The sequence below is a fragment of the Podarcis vaucheri genome (genome assembly GCF_965113315.1).
Source record: "Podarcis vaucheri genome assembly, chromosome: 17".
Classification (NCBI taxonomy): Eukaryota; Metazoa; Chordata; class Lepidosauria; order Squamata; family Lacertidae; genus Podarcis; species Podarcis vaucheri.
The window spans coordinates 38,820,520-38,833,271 of record NC_138755.1 but is presented as its reverse complement, the minus strand read 5'-3'; the positions used below and the strand labels follow the sequence as shown (position 1 = coordinate 38,833,271).

General features: G+C 47.0%; 1 protein-coding gene across 3 annotated transcripts in view; it reads right to left on the bottom strand.

Annotated features, from left to right (window-relative positions):
• SCNN1A (sodium channel epithelial 1 subunit alpha) overlaps positions 1 to 12,512 on the bottom strand; it is a 28,074-nt gene extending 15,562 nt beyond the window's left edge. The window contains exons 1-6 of one of the 3 annotated variants that reach the window (XM_082204863.1): positions 12,277 to 12,512; positions 10,174 to 10,224; positions 6,595 to 6,640; positions 4,346 to 4,733; positions 2,037 to 2,286; positions 397 to 584 (exon numbers count right to left, since the gene is read on the bottom strand). In XM_082204863.1, coding sequence (XP_082060989.1) covers positions 397 to 584; positions 2,037 to 2,286; positions 4,346 to 4,733; positions 6,595 to 6,640 — 872 coding nt within the window. In that variant the 5' untranslated portion in view covers positions 10,174 to 10,224; positions 12,277 to 12,512. Of the gene's footprint in view, positions 1 to 396; positions 585 to 2,036; positions 2,287 to 4,345; positions 4,734 to 6,594; positions 6,735 to 6,797; positions 6,938 to 10,173; positions 10,225 to 12,276 lie in introns of those variants that run through there. The other 2 variants (XM_082204861.1, XM_082204862.1) reach the window with 2 other exon arrangements.
• Between the last annotated feature and the right edge of the window lie 240 nt (positions 12,513 to 12,752).

Below are 12,752 nucleotides of genomic sequence, written 5' to 3'. Positions count from 1 at the left end.
CTTAATTCGTTCTGGAGGTCCGTACTTAACCTGAAACTGTTCTTAACCTGAAGCACCACTTTAGCTAAAGGGGCCTCCTGCTGCCGCCGCGCCACCGGAGCACGATTTCTGTTCTCATCCTGAAGCAAAGTTCTTAACCTGAAGCACTATTTCTGGGTTAGCGGAGTCTGTAACTTGAAGCGTATGTAACCTGAGGTACCACTGTATGTATTTTCCAAAACTAGGCCAAAATTAAAATACCCATGAACAGTGAGTGACCCATGTCAATCATTGAGAGCCTTTCCTAGCCTGTTGGCCTCAAGATGCTTTGGATTATAATTCCCATCAGCCCCACCAGCAACGGGTACCGAGGTAGGGAAGGTGGGTTTATAAAGCAGCAGTTATTTGGGGACTCACGCTTTGTTGCAGGTCTCCTCGTTGAAACGGCAGGAATAGATGAAGCTTGTGAAGTTGGACTCGTCGAGGTCTTTGACGTCAGGGATGCTCGCCAGGATGTTGATGTAATGGAAGCTGTACCACTCTCGCACGGCATCCACACCCGAGGAGTACATTTGGTGGAAGCAGTCTGTCTTGTTTTCATTCCACTGCAAAAGGAAGTCAACAACCCCGTTAGGCCACTTCCCCAGGGCATAGAGAATGAAATGTGGGAAGATCAAATGGACATGGAGGAAGAGGGTCGTTCCAAATGCCTGACGAGGACGAAATGGTGGGGAAGCAGGAGAGGCTCAAATCTTGGTTGTCACACAAGCAAGATTGTCATAAGACATATGGTTGTTCAGGATAGCTATGATGCAGATACATCAATTTAACATTTATTCCGTCGTCCAAAGTAAAAAGAGATTATCTTTACTGATGAAAAGCATTGTTTGTTTCTTTGATGAACTGGGGATTTAAATGTTGCAGGTACAGTGGTACCTCGGGTTACAGACACTTCAGGTTACAGACTCCGCTAACCCAGAAATAGTGCTTCAGGTTAAGAACTTTGCTTCAGGATGAGAACAGAAATCAGCAGCGGGAGGCCCCATGAGCTAAAGTGGTGCTTCAGGTTAAGAACAGTTTCAGGTTAAGTATGGACCTCCAGAACGAATGAAGTACTTAACCCGAGGTACCACTGTAATCTGAACCTGCACCATTTGAGTAGATGAGCGACACTGAGTTAGATTCAGTCACTGTCCTTTCCAGCTTGTGTGTGTGTGATTTTTAATTATTATTTTTTCTAATTTACATTTCAAAATATCCAAACAACTTTAAATCAATGACTTCCCTTCTTTTTCCAAAGCTCAATTTGCATACCAGACATCCCTGCATATTTTGCATAAACTAAACCATTCAGTATTCCATTGTTACATCCACCAAAACTTATTTACACTGTTGAATTTACCTTAATGCTACCAGTGTTATTAAATGTACACAGTTTTCACCCATATATTCAGTAAACATTTTCCAGTCTTCTTTAAATGTATGCTCTTCTTGTTCTCTTATTGTATATGTTAAATCTCCAAGCTGCGCGTATTCCACCAGTTTAAGTTGTCATTCTTTAGTTGGGACCTTGCTCGTTTTTCATTTTGGGGCTAGCAAACATACATAAATAACCTCTTTTGATACTTGGGAATTTCCATTTGAATTATCCCCAACAGAAAGGAATCTTTTTTTTTTTTTGGAAAGGTACTTTTAAACATTTTTTTCAATTCATTCTATATTATTTCCCAATACGCTTTTACCCTTTTACAAGTCCACCATATATGATAAAACGTACCCTCCATTTCATTACATCTTCAGTACTTATCTGATTAGGATTTATACATTTTAGCAAGTCTACTCAGAGTTAAATACCATCTCTAAATCATTTTCAAGTAGTTCTCTTTTCTTTCCAGCTTTTGAAGTCCAGCAGAGATATTGGACTTTGAAACAATACTGGTGTGTGTGTGTGTGTGTGTGTGTGTGTGTGTGTGTGTGAATCATGCAGGGCAAACCTGTTGGAGGGTAGCAGGAAGAAGCAGAGAGGCGCCACCAAACGAATAGGAAGTCATCCTTACCAGAATGAAACCAATCTTCCAGTCACTCTTGTCCACTTGGGGATTGTTCTCCTCCATGCTGGTCTCACGCTTGTGTCTATAGAGTGGGTGGCGCTGGATGTGGCGGTACAGGCTCCTGGAGCTGCGTTTCCGCAAGGATTGGGCCTGCCAGTTCTTCTGCTCCATGGACATGTTGTATTTGTAGAGCTCCATCAGTGTCCGCTGGGTGATTTGATCCAGCTCTTGCAGCTGCTCCTGAATCGCACTGTACCTAAAAGATGGAAGAAGGGGCTTAAAGGGGTCCATTTCTCTACACTTACCGCAAGGGATCCAGTACATGAAAGGTGGGCAGAAGGTAATATGGTCTACTTGATGGTCGGTTATGTGGGATGTAAACACAGGAGCAGTCAATGACAACATTCCTAGAGTGTACATGTTAGAACATGGGGAGGGATGTCTGTCCAGCAAGCAGGTAAACTTCCTGGGGACAGACTTCCTCCGCATGTGACCAGAGGTGGGTGTGGCCTCACCTGTGCAGGTAATGACAAAAGCACAGGGCAGGCAGCCGTCTCTCTCTCTCTGCCATTTTCTTTCGATGAGGAAACATCTAAAGATGCCCTCTTGGCTCTCAGCCAAGAGAGGAGATAAGGTCTATCTTGCAATAAGATAGATTCTAAATATATGTAACCTTTTTAAGCCTGTCTACCTTCTGGGACCATGTTGTGAACAGAACGTGAGTAAACTCTTTTATACTTTTATAAAGACTGTGTTGTGTCTTGTATTTTAAGAGGGAACAAAGGGGAAATTACCAGAGTAATTATTATAGAGGTTCTAGCGAACCTGTGCACACGTTACCGTTGCGAACTAAAAGGGGAATGTCTATAAACTCTGCTGATATTTTGGGAACTTGTTAGCACAAGTTGGATAAGGATATAATTAGTCAATATATCGTCTCCTGCACCCCAGAACATTCCCACAGGTTAGGGGTGCATGGGGTGTTAGGGGAGGGACACGCCATGCTCCTTCTGGGGTTGTTTTGTCCACCTTTGGGCCTCACCCTGTACTCAGCTCTCATCTGTGGCTCCTAGAAGTTGTCAACACGTGACAGCGGCCACACCCTGGGAATGGCCTCGACGGATCAACTAAACCAGGCGAGGGCAACCAATGGGTCTCAAACCCTCAGTGAGTTGGAGACTTCCTTTACGTGCAAAGACAAGCTCAGGTGGAATGAGTGGACTAGGTCAATAGTGGGTCCAATGGTCAAGAAGGTGGTTTCTGCATGGTCCTAAACCTCCGCTGTGTTGTGGCTATACTCATTTGTGAGAAAGGCTTTGGGAGTAAGCCCTGAGGAAAAATCCATACCTGCTGCCTTGCCAGGACCTCTTCAGGAGGAGAAAAGGGCCAAGAAGTAAACAATACACAAGATAGTTGGATGGTGCCTACTGGGCCTCCTTCCAGCAACTCCTGCAGCCAAGCTGGTGCCAAACATATTGTTCTGCTTTCATTCGGCCCACATAGCAAGGCTGAGAGAAGGGTCTTGTTGTCTGGGCAGCCCAGGACCTCCATGCACACCACCCAAGCTTGTGCTCCAGGGAGGTCACTGTGGTGCTGCTAATACAGCAAAAACAGCACAGGAGGCAGCAGTTAAGAACTGCCAGTTTCTGCAGCCACAGCAGGCGCCGTGATTCCCCAGCAGTGTGCCTTTGCTCTCGGTGGTGCACTTCATTGCATCTTGAGACAAATGGATGCCTGATGCAGGTGAACCGACCCCTTGATCTGATCGGGCATGGAACACATTTCAATGCAAGATCAGATACTCAGGATCATATTACACAGGTTAAAGGTAAAGGTAAAGGGACCCCTGACCATTAGGTCCAGTCGTGGCCGACTCTGGGGTTGCGGCGCTCATCTCGCTTTATTGGCCGAAGGAGCTGGCGTACAGCTTCTGGGTCATGTGGCCAGCATGACTAAGCCGCTTCTGGCGAACCAGAGCAGCGCACGGAAACGCCGTTTACCTTCACCTATTGATCTACTTGCACTTTGACGTGCTTTCAAACTGCTAGGTGGGCAGGAGCAGGGACCAAGCAGTGGGAGCTCCCCCCGTTGCGGGGATTCGAACTGCCGACCTTCTGATCGGCAAGTCCTAGGCTCTGTGGTTTAACCCACAGTGCTACCCGCGTCCCTATTACACAGGTTAGCCATGCCTTAACTGTTTGTGGATACTGAGTGCTAACTCACCCTTTATCAACCTAAAACACTGGGCAGGGGAAGTAGACCACGCAAGGCTCAAGTCAGCCCCAACCGGCAATATTGCACATCATCAGGCTTACCTGTAGGGATTGAGAGTACACAGTGTGACAGCGGGGAAGGTCAGCCTATCAGAGTTGAGGTTCAAGTTCAGGTTGACAGGAAAGCTGAAGTACTCTCTGTAGATAATTCCAAACTGCCAGTACATGAGGCCAAAGGTGAGGAAGAAAAGAACTGACCAGAAGGCCGTCTTCATCTTGTTCTTCTTAGAACAAACCAGTCGGATGGCCCCATGGATGGTTGTGTTGTTACAAAAGAACTGGAAAAGCTCCTGATAGGAACTAAAGAATTCAATGAGACCAGAACTCTCTTCTTTTTTCTCCTCCTTTTTCTCCTGCTTTGTCTCCATTTTGAGCTGTTCAGCCCTCTTGCGTCTAGGCTGGTTTTCAGCCTTCACGGTTACAATTCGAGCTGAAAAGAACAGTCACAAATAAATATATATACAGTGGTACCTTGGGTTAAGAACTTAATTCGTTCTGGAGGTCCGTACTTAACCTGAAACTGTTCTTAACCTGAAGACCACTTTAGCTAATGGGGCCTCCCGCTGCCGCCGCACCGCCGGTGCATGATTTCTGTTCTCAACCTGAAGCAAAGTTCTTAACCTGAAGCACTATTTCTGGGTTAGCGGAGTCTGTAACCTGAAGCGTCTGTAACCTGAAGCGTATGTAACCCAAGGTACCACTGTATAAAATCAACCACTTCCAACTTCTCCATTCAACTTCTCAAAGGGAAATTTCGAAACTGAAATGCAAATTCACACTTAGAATGTGAAAGTTTAACTTAAATGTTTGAAATTGGACTGCCATGCAGCTGGTTTAATGCTTGCTTACACAGAGGTAACAGTGGGAGAGGCTTAGAAGAAAATGTACGTAGAAATGCACCCATATCTCTTGGTAGCTTTGATGTTGGCAAATATGAAATTTGACATTTCATTCATATGGAGTACAGGCCTTGAGTTGACGGCTAGTTCACTAAACTGCCTCAGGGTCTTACTCAAGCAGTCAGGCTTGCCTTGGTGATAGTCAGTGATACCCTACACACATAATTTCTGTTTGTGCTCACTGGGTTTATTCCCAGGTTCATAGTATTGTAATCTAGCCTCCTTACTAATACAGATCCACATTATAGATTTAAACCACATCCAACATACAAGGCTTTCCTGCAAAGAATCGTGGGAACTGTAGCTTGTTAAGGAAACTGGGAATTGTAGTTATGTGAGGGGAAAGCTGCAGTTCCCAGAATTCCGGGGTTGAAGTCATGGGCTTCAAAGGTGCTCTGGAGGTGCTTCAAATGTACGTTGTGACATCTTGAATGCTCCCTGTTAGGCTGAGAAAGGATCTCGGTCCTCAAAGCATATTCCTTTCCATCTCCCTTGTCTCAGTCACATAGCAGTCAACTTACAGATTTGAAAACAAGGGACCAGCAGCCTCGAAAATAAGGGATCAGCAGTCAAAATAAGGGATTTTGCTATTGTAAAGAGTTACATACATTGGTAGGATTGACAGATGCTGTCAATCCGGCATGAGGTGGTTGCGGCGCGGCAGCAGCCGCTGAAGCAACGCCCTTCTGTGTCCTTCCCCATCCCCTCCTCTTCCTCCTCCCTCAGGCTGCCTCCTCAGCTGCTGCCATCACCGCTGCCGCCTCTGGGCTTGCAGGCGGCATGGGCGAGAGTCTCTCTCCCCCCCCCTCGGGCAGGGAAGGGCCGATGGAACTCCTCACGCCAGGACGATGACACCAGCGCGTGTGCTCTCTCGCGGCGGAGGGCCCCGAGCCGCTGCCTCCCTCCCGAGCCGGCCGAGCATGAAACCCGGGAAATTTAAGGGACATCATCAATAAGGGACAGCAGCGGGAAATGGTGCTGGGATAAGGGAGTTTCCCGCCAAATAAGGGACGGTTGACAGCTATGCTCAGTCATAGCCATGTGTCTCAATTCCCGGAGGCTCTTGCCAGAGGCATCTGACTGGTCATTGTGAGATTAGATGGTCCTTTGGCCTGGCAGGACTGAGATGTGGAGATATGCTTCAGAAATCTGGACCGTGGGGAGCTCTGAAAAATTAATAATTATAATTTGGTCTTTTTTATTTTAGTTTTTTATTTTAATTGGAGTATTATGATTGGATATTTTAATGGGATGCTTTTTATTGGAAAATAAAAAAAATGATTTTTTTAAAAAAAGATGGCCCTTTGGTCTGATCCGACAGGGATCTGCTTACATTCTTAAAATCACACAGAAGTGTATCTTGTGCCTTTTGTTTGGTGACCAGAAGCCTACCTTTTCCACGAAGTCTTTGGCTCAGGCTCTTGGTCCTCATATCCATCTGAAACAAAACGTAAGAAAATGTAACTCTATCCGCTCATCTGCATCCCTTGACTAGCTGAACCTCTCCCATTCCCTCACTTCTCTTCTTTTGTCTCACCCACTCAGTGGCGTAGCGTGGGTTGTCAGCACCCGGGGCAAGGCAAGTAATTTGCCACTGCACCCACTGCAGAAATTTAGACGGTCAGCTGCTTAGGGACACAGACCTGTCTTTTTTGAGTACATTCCTGTTTGAGCTGAACTGGACGCCAATCCTATCGCAGTGTTGTGTAGTGGTTAGAACATGGGTAGGCAAACTAAGGCCCAGGGGCCGGATCTGGACCAATCGCCTTCTGAATCCGGCCCGTGGGTATCAGCGCGTTTTTACATGAGTAGAATGTGTGCTTTTATTTAAAATGCATCTCTGGGTTATTTGTGGGGCATAGGAATTCGTTCATCCCCCCCCCAAATATAGTACAGCGCCCCCACAAGGTCTTAGGAACAGTGGACCGGCCCCCTGCTGAAAAGGTTTGCTGACCCCTGGGTTAGACTGTCAGGCCAGGACCTGGGAGACCAGGCTTCGAATCCTTAAAAGGTACAGTGGTACCTCGGGTTAAGTACTTAATTCGTTCCGGAGGTCCGTACTTAACCTGAAACTGTTCTTAACCTGAAGAACCACTTTAGCTAATGGGGCCTCCTGCTGCTGCTGCACCGCCAAAGCACGATTTCTATTCTCATCCTGAAGCAAAGCTCTTAACCTGAAGCACTATTTCTGGGTTCGTAGAGTCTGTAACCTGAAGCATATGTAACCTGACGCGTATGTAACCTGAGGTACCACAGTAAAGGTCAAGGGACCCCTGACCATTAGGTCCAGTCGTGGCCGACTCTGGGGTTGCGGCACTCATCTCGCTTTATTGGCCGAGGGAGCCGGCGTACAACTTCCGGGTCTTGTGGCCAGCATTATTAAGCCGCTTCTGGCGAACCAGAGCAGTGCATGGAAACGCCGTTTACCTTCCCGCCGGAGCAGTACCTATTTATCTACTTGCACTTGATGTGCTTTTGAACTGCTAGGTGGGCAGGAGCTGGGACCGAGCAACGGGAGCTCACCCCGTCACGGGGATTCGAATCGCCGACCTTCTGATCGGCCAGCCCTAGGCTCTGTGGTTTAACCCACAGCGCCACCCACATCCTTGCTCAGCCACAAATCTCCTTGGGGGTGACCTTGGGCTGGTCACTGCCTCTCAACCTAACCTATCTCACAGGGTTGTTGTGGGGATTAAATGAGGAGGGGGAGAAAATCATGTACGCCACCTTGAGCTCCCGGGGGGGGGGGAGGGAGGTGGGATATAAATGCAATAAATAATAGTTTCATGTGTCATAGCTGTTTTTGATTTCACAAGTAGCTGGCATGGCGGGGGGGGGGGGCACAATGACAATGCGAACTACCTACATATTGCCAAGTAACATCTAGTTTGGCTTCTTTTGCCCTCATAATGTAATGAGTAATCAATGGAGTCATTGACAGATCCTTGCAACAGCAGACTAAACAGGAAATGTCCACACTGGCTAATATTTCAATAAGGATTTATTTACTTTTTTTTATAAAAAAAGTCTACCACAAGAAAAAAAACACAGCACCCATACATAACAAAGTGAAAAATGAAGTTCTATTCTATTATATTTGACAATCTTTTTCTGTGCCATGATAGAAAGAGTGCCACTTCAGATTACTCAAGGAAGTGCTTACGTTTGCCTAATGAAGCATGAAGGTCAGAAGCAGAAACTGAGCTGGCTTTATCGCTTTCTTCACATTGATGACATGTATTTATTCATTTATTTGTAATTCTTTAGTCTAACCTCACAGTTTAGCTTCTGCTTGGCAAAATTGTTTGAAAACTGATGTTTGGCTGGTGCATTCCTGTAAACTGCTTCTATCTGAAAAGCTGGAATATATAACTCTGAAATATAATTAGTAGTCAAATTTTGTTCTTAATGGTTGCGTAGCTTACGTAGGATGGGACGCGGGTGGCGCTGTGGGTAAAACCTCAGCGCCTAGGACTTGCCGATCGCATGGTCGGCGGTTCGAATCCCCGCGGCGGGGTGAGCTCCCGTCTTTCGGTCCTAGCTCCTGCCCACCTAGCAGTTTGGTTAAAGTACTTAATTTGTTCTGAAGGTCCGTTCTTAACCTGAAACTCTTCTTAACCTGAAGCACCACTTTAGCTAATGGGGCCTCCTGCTGCTGCTGCACCGCCGGAGCACGATTTCTGTTCTCATCCTGAAGCAAAGTTCTTAACTTGAGGTACTATTTCTGGGTTAGCGGAGTCTGTAACGTGAAGCGTACGTAACCCGAGGTACCACTATACAGTGGTGCCCCGCAAGACGAATGCCTCGCAAGACGGAAAACTCGCTAGACGAAAGAGTTTTCCGTTTTGGAGGTGCTTCGCAAAACGAATCTCCTATGGGCTTGCTTCGCAAGACGAAAATGTCTTGCGAGTTCCTGCGGGTTTTTTCCCCTTCCCCCCTTTTTCTAAGCCGCTAAGCCGCTTATCAGCTGATCCGATAAGCTGATAAGCCGCTAAAAGCCGCTAATAGCGCTAATAGCGCTAATCCTCTAATGGGCTTGCTTCGCAAGACAAAAAAACCGCTAGACGAAGAGAATCACAGAACGGATTCTTTTCGTCTTGCGAGGCACCACTGTATCTATTATATGCAACTTCTAATAAAATAGCATGCTCTAAAATAGCCTTTGCTAAACTGGTGCCCTTCTGGCTGGCACCAGGGGTTTTAGTCCAGAACATTTGCAGAGCAGCAGGTTGTCAAAGGCATCTCTAAAGGGCTAAGCAAAATGATGTTTAGTCATGCGCCTGTCATGTAAAAAAGTGTTGCCTGCCTTATTTAAACATGAAAAAGCGGGTGTGCGTACTGTCCATACCCTCCAACATTTAGCCAATGGAAATAGGGATATTCTTGGGTGGATCTACACACAGGAAAATCACCCCCTCACTATAAATACCTATAAATACACCAGGAATTAAATTGTTATAACAAAAAAAAAAAAAAAAAAAAAAAACGCTATGGAAAATCGCTTAGATTTTTTTCTGTGCTCTCTGGTGCCATCTGGTGTTGCATGTTTATAACACATTCAAAACTCTGCTTCTTGACTAATGTAGTTGAGTCCCTTTTCAATACTACTACTACTATTAATTTTATTATTTATACCCCGCCTATCTGACTGGGTTTCCCCAGCCACTCTGGGCAGCTTCCAACATATATAAAAACATAATAAAACATTAAACACTAAAAAATAAACAAATCCATTACAGGGGTGCCTTCAGATGTCTTCTAAAGGTTGTATAGTTACTTATCTCCTTGGCTTTGGGGGGGGTCGCATAACTCCATACCCTCCAACATTTCTCCCATGAAAATGGGGACGTCCTAAGGAAAAGTGGGGCTTTCCGGGATCAAATCAGAAACCAGGACGGCTTTTGTAAATCCTGGACTGTCCCTGGAAAATAGGGACACTTGGAGGGTTCTGACCTCCCAGTTCTTCCTTACCTTGCAGTGCTCTGCACTTCACACACCTTTCCTGCCAGCGGAGCTCACTTCCTGTAAAAGAGACAGGCTGCAACGATGGCCACTCACCCCATTTGGTATTAAATGAGATGGACTGGAAGAAAAATGTCTGCAACGATGGAGGGCAGAGAGATGGGGGGAGGGCTCGGCTCCCCTCAGCCACCTGGACCTTTTTGGTTCAAAAGAGAATGTCTAGGAGAAGACTGCTTGTAACAATGATGTGTGGAGAGGGGTAGGTACCATATTTTTTGCTCTATAAGACGCACTTTTCCCCTCCTAAAAAGTAAGGGGAAATGTGTGTGCGTCTTATGGAGCGAATGCAGGCGGGAGGCTCTGTCAGCGCTCCCTTTAAAGAGCGTGCGGAGCGTGTGTGCAGCTCTTCGGGGCTTTTCCCCGAGGAGGGAAGAAGGGCTACACTTCTCCCTCCTCGGGGAAAAGCCCCCAAGAGCCACAACACACTCCGCACGCTCTTTAAAGGGAGCACGGCTCTTGGGGGAGCCCTAGCCGCGTGCAGCCTCTCCCGGGCAGGGGATGAAGGCTCCCCTTGCCCGGGAGAGGCTGCGCGTGGCTAAAGCAGTCAGGACAGCGAGCGGGATCCCGCTGGCTGTTCTAGCTTCTGGCTTAGCCACGGGATGAAGTCTCCACAGGGGAGCGGGGAGCCTCCCCTAAAAACTAGGTGCGTCAAATCGTCCGGTGCGTCTAACAGAGCGAAAAATACGGTACATGAACAAGCCAGAGCTGCGATTGTGTATTGCTGGGGTTGCACCATTACATGTTGTTGGGTCTTTGCAAAGAGACCGCTACCTGCAGGAGCGAAAGGGCTTGGAGGTGAGGAGAATTGCGATGAGGAAAGCAATGGGGTTTAAGCACCATTCTCTGACACTGTCTCTGCTGCAAATCTCCCCCTCCCAGTGCTGCTTTTCTCTTGAAGAACCTGCTGCTAGAGTTTTAATAAGCACGTAACCGTGCAGCCAGACTCCAACAACAAATCGAGGCCACTTGCAACAAATGGCAGCCTCAACACAGAGAGGGGAGCACTGCAAAACACCACCACCACCACCAACACCATCATTATTCTGGCAACTCTTGTTAGAGGTAAAAAATCTGAGAAGACCCAAGGCAAAGAGTAAAGCCCAACAGGAGTGCCTGGGCAAACAAAGGTGACACTGAGTTGTGCGTGAGAGATTGAGAGAAACATTATATACTTTAGTGTGCTACATTCCATCATTTCATGGCAGAGAGGCAAGGGAAGGGAAGGCGAGTCTTTGGCGGCTGTCTGTCTGCTGCTTCAGCATCACAGTGGAAACAAGACGAAGGAAACCAAACTCCAAAAGTGGGCTCAGGAGAACAATTCCTCCAAGCAGGTTATTGTGGCCTCGATGCTCCCCACACATTCAGTTTTTATGCTGTGCCCACACAATGCCTCCCCCATCAAAATGCCACCCCATATTATTTCTCCATTTCATTTAGATTTATCATTTATACAGAAGACCCGTCGGTAAACAAACAGGAAACCCCAGAACATGGAAATGGCAAATCTGGATTGAACTGAGGGTGGGGTTAGATATGGGACGGCAATTTAATGTGGGCGATAGTATGTGGGTGCTGTGAAAAGCTTGCCTGCGTCCACAACGCAGAGCCTGCCATAAAGCGGCTTGCGGAGGTGCCTGTTTTCTCATCCTGCAATAAAAGTACAGGGCTGTCCTGCTGTCCCCCAACAGAGATCCATGTACAGTTATCTCCCCCCAACTGTCGTGGGCCGTGCTGTGCCTTTAAAGAGCTGCCTGGCTTGCCAAAACTCAAGGTGTTTTTTTCCACGTGGGGATAAAAGTGATGGGAAAAATTAAACTCCACCTGCTAAACGTATGCATCTCTGGCTGTTGCTAAAGTAAAGGACTCTATATGGGCTCTTGGGTACCCCATAAGGGAAAAGGAGCAGTTTTTTCTTACAACGTTACAGATTTGGAATAACGGTAGAATTGGTTAATTCCAGTGGGAGACAGCTGACTTTCTCCTTTCCCCCCTTCTTATCTACTTGTATCTCTTGTCTCCTCTGCCCACAACTGCACAGTCCCCAGGCTTTACCTGTTGATTAGAATCAGAGATGGCAGGGAAACCAGGCTCTCGCATGTTGCCTTTGGTGATGATGCTTCTGTCCTGCTACGTTTTCCCTGGAGGGGTGCTCCACCCAGCAGCTGCTGTCTCTGCTGCAGAAGAGGGAGAGAGAGAGAGAGATCTCTTCTTGCCTGATCTCAGGAGGCTGGCCCCTGCTTTGCTGGCAGCTCCTTGTTCCTGATGGTTGGGATTAAACTGGTTCCTTTCCAGATCAATCTGGCGACTTGTCCTGCTCCTTTGGCCCTCCCTGCTTCTCCCCGCCCATGTGAAGGGGCTGGGATGAAAGAAAAGTTTAGACAGCGGAGGCAGCAGCAGCAGCAGCAGCAGCAGCAGCAGCAGCAGCAGGAGTCTCAATTTACTGCATAATAGCAGAGAGGTTGAGAAAGATGGAAAGGAGGAGGTGATATGAGTAGAAGGAAAAGATGAGGCTATGTCTCCACTGCAGG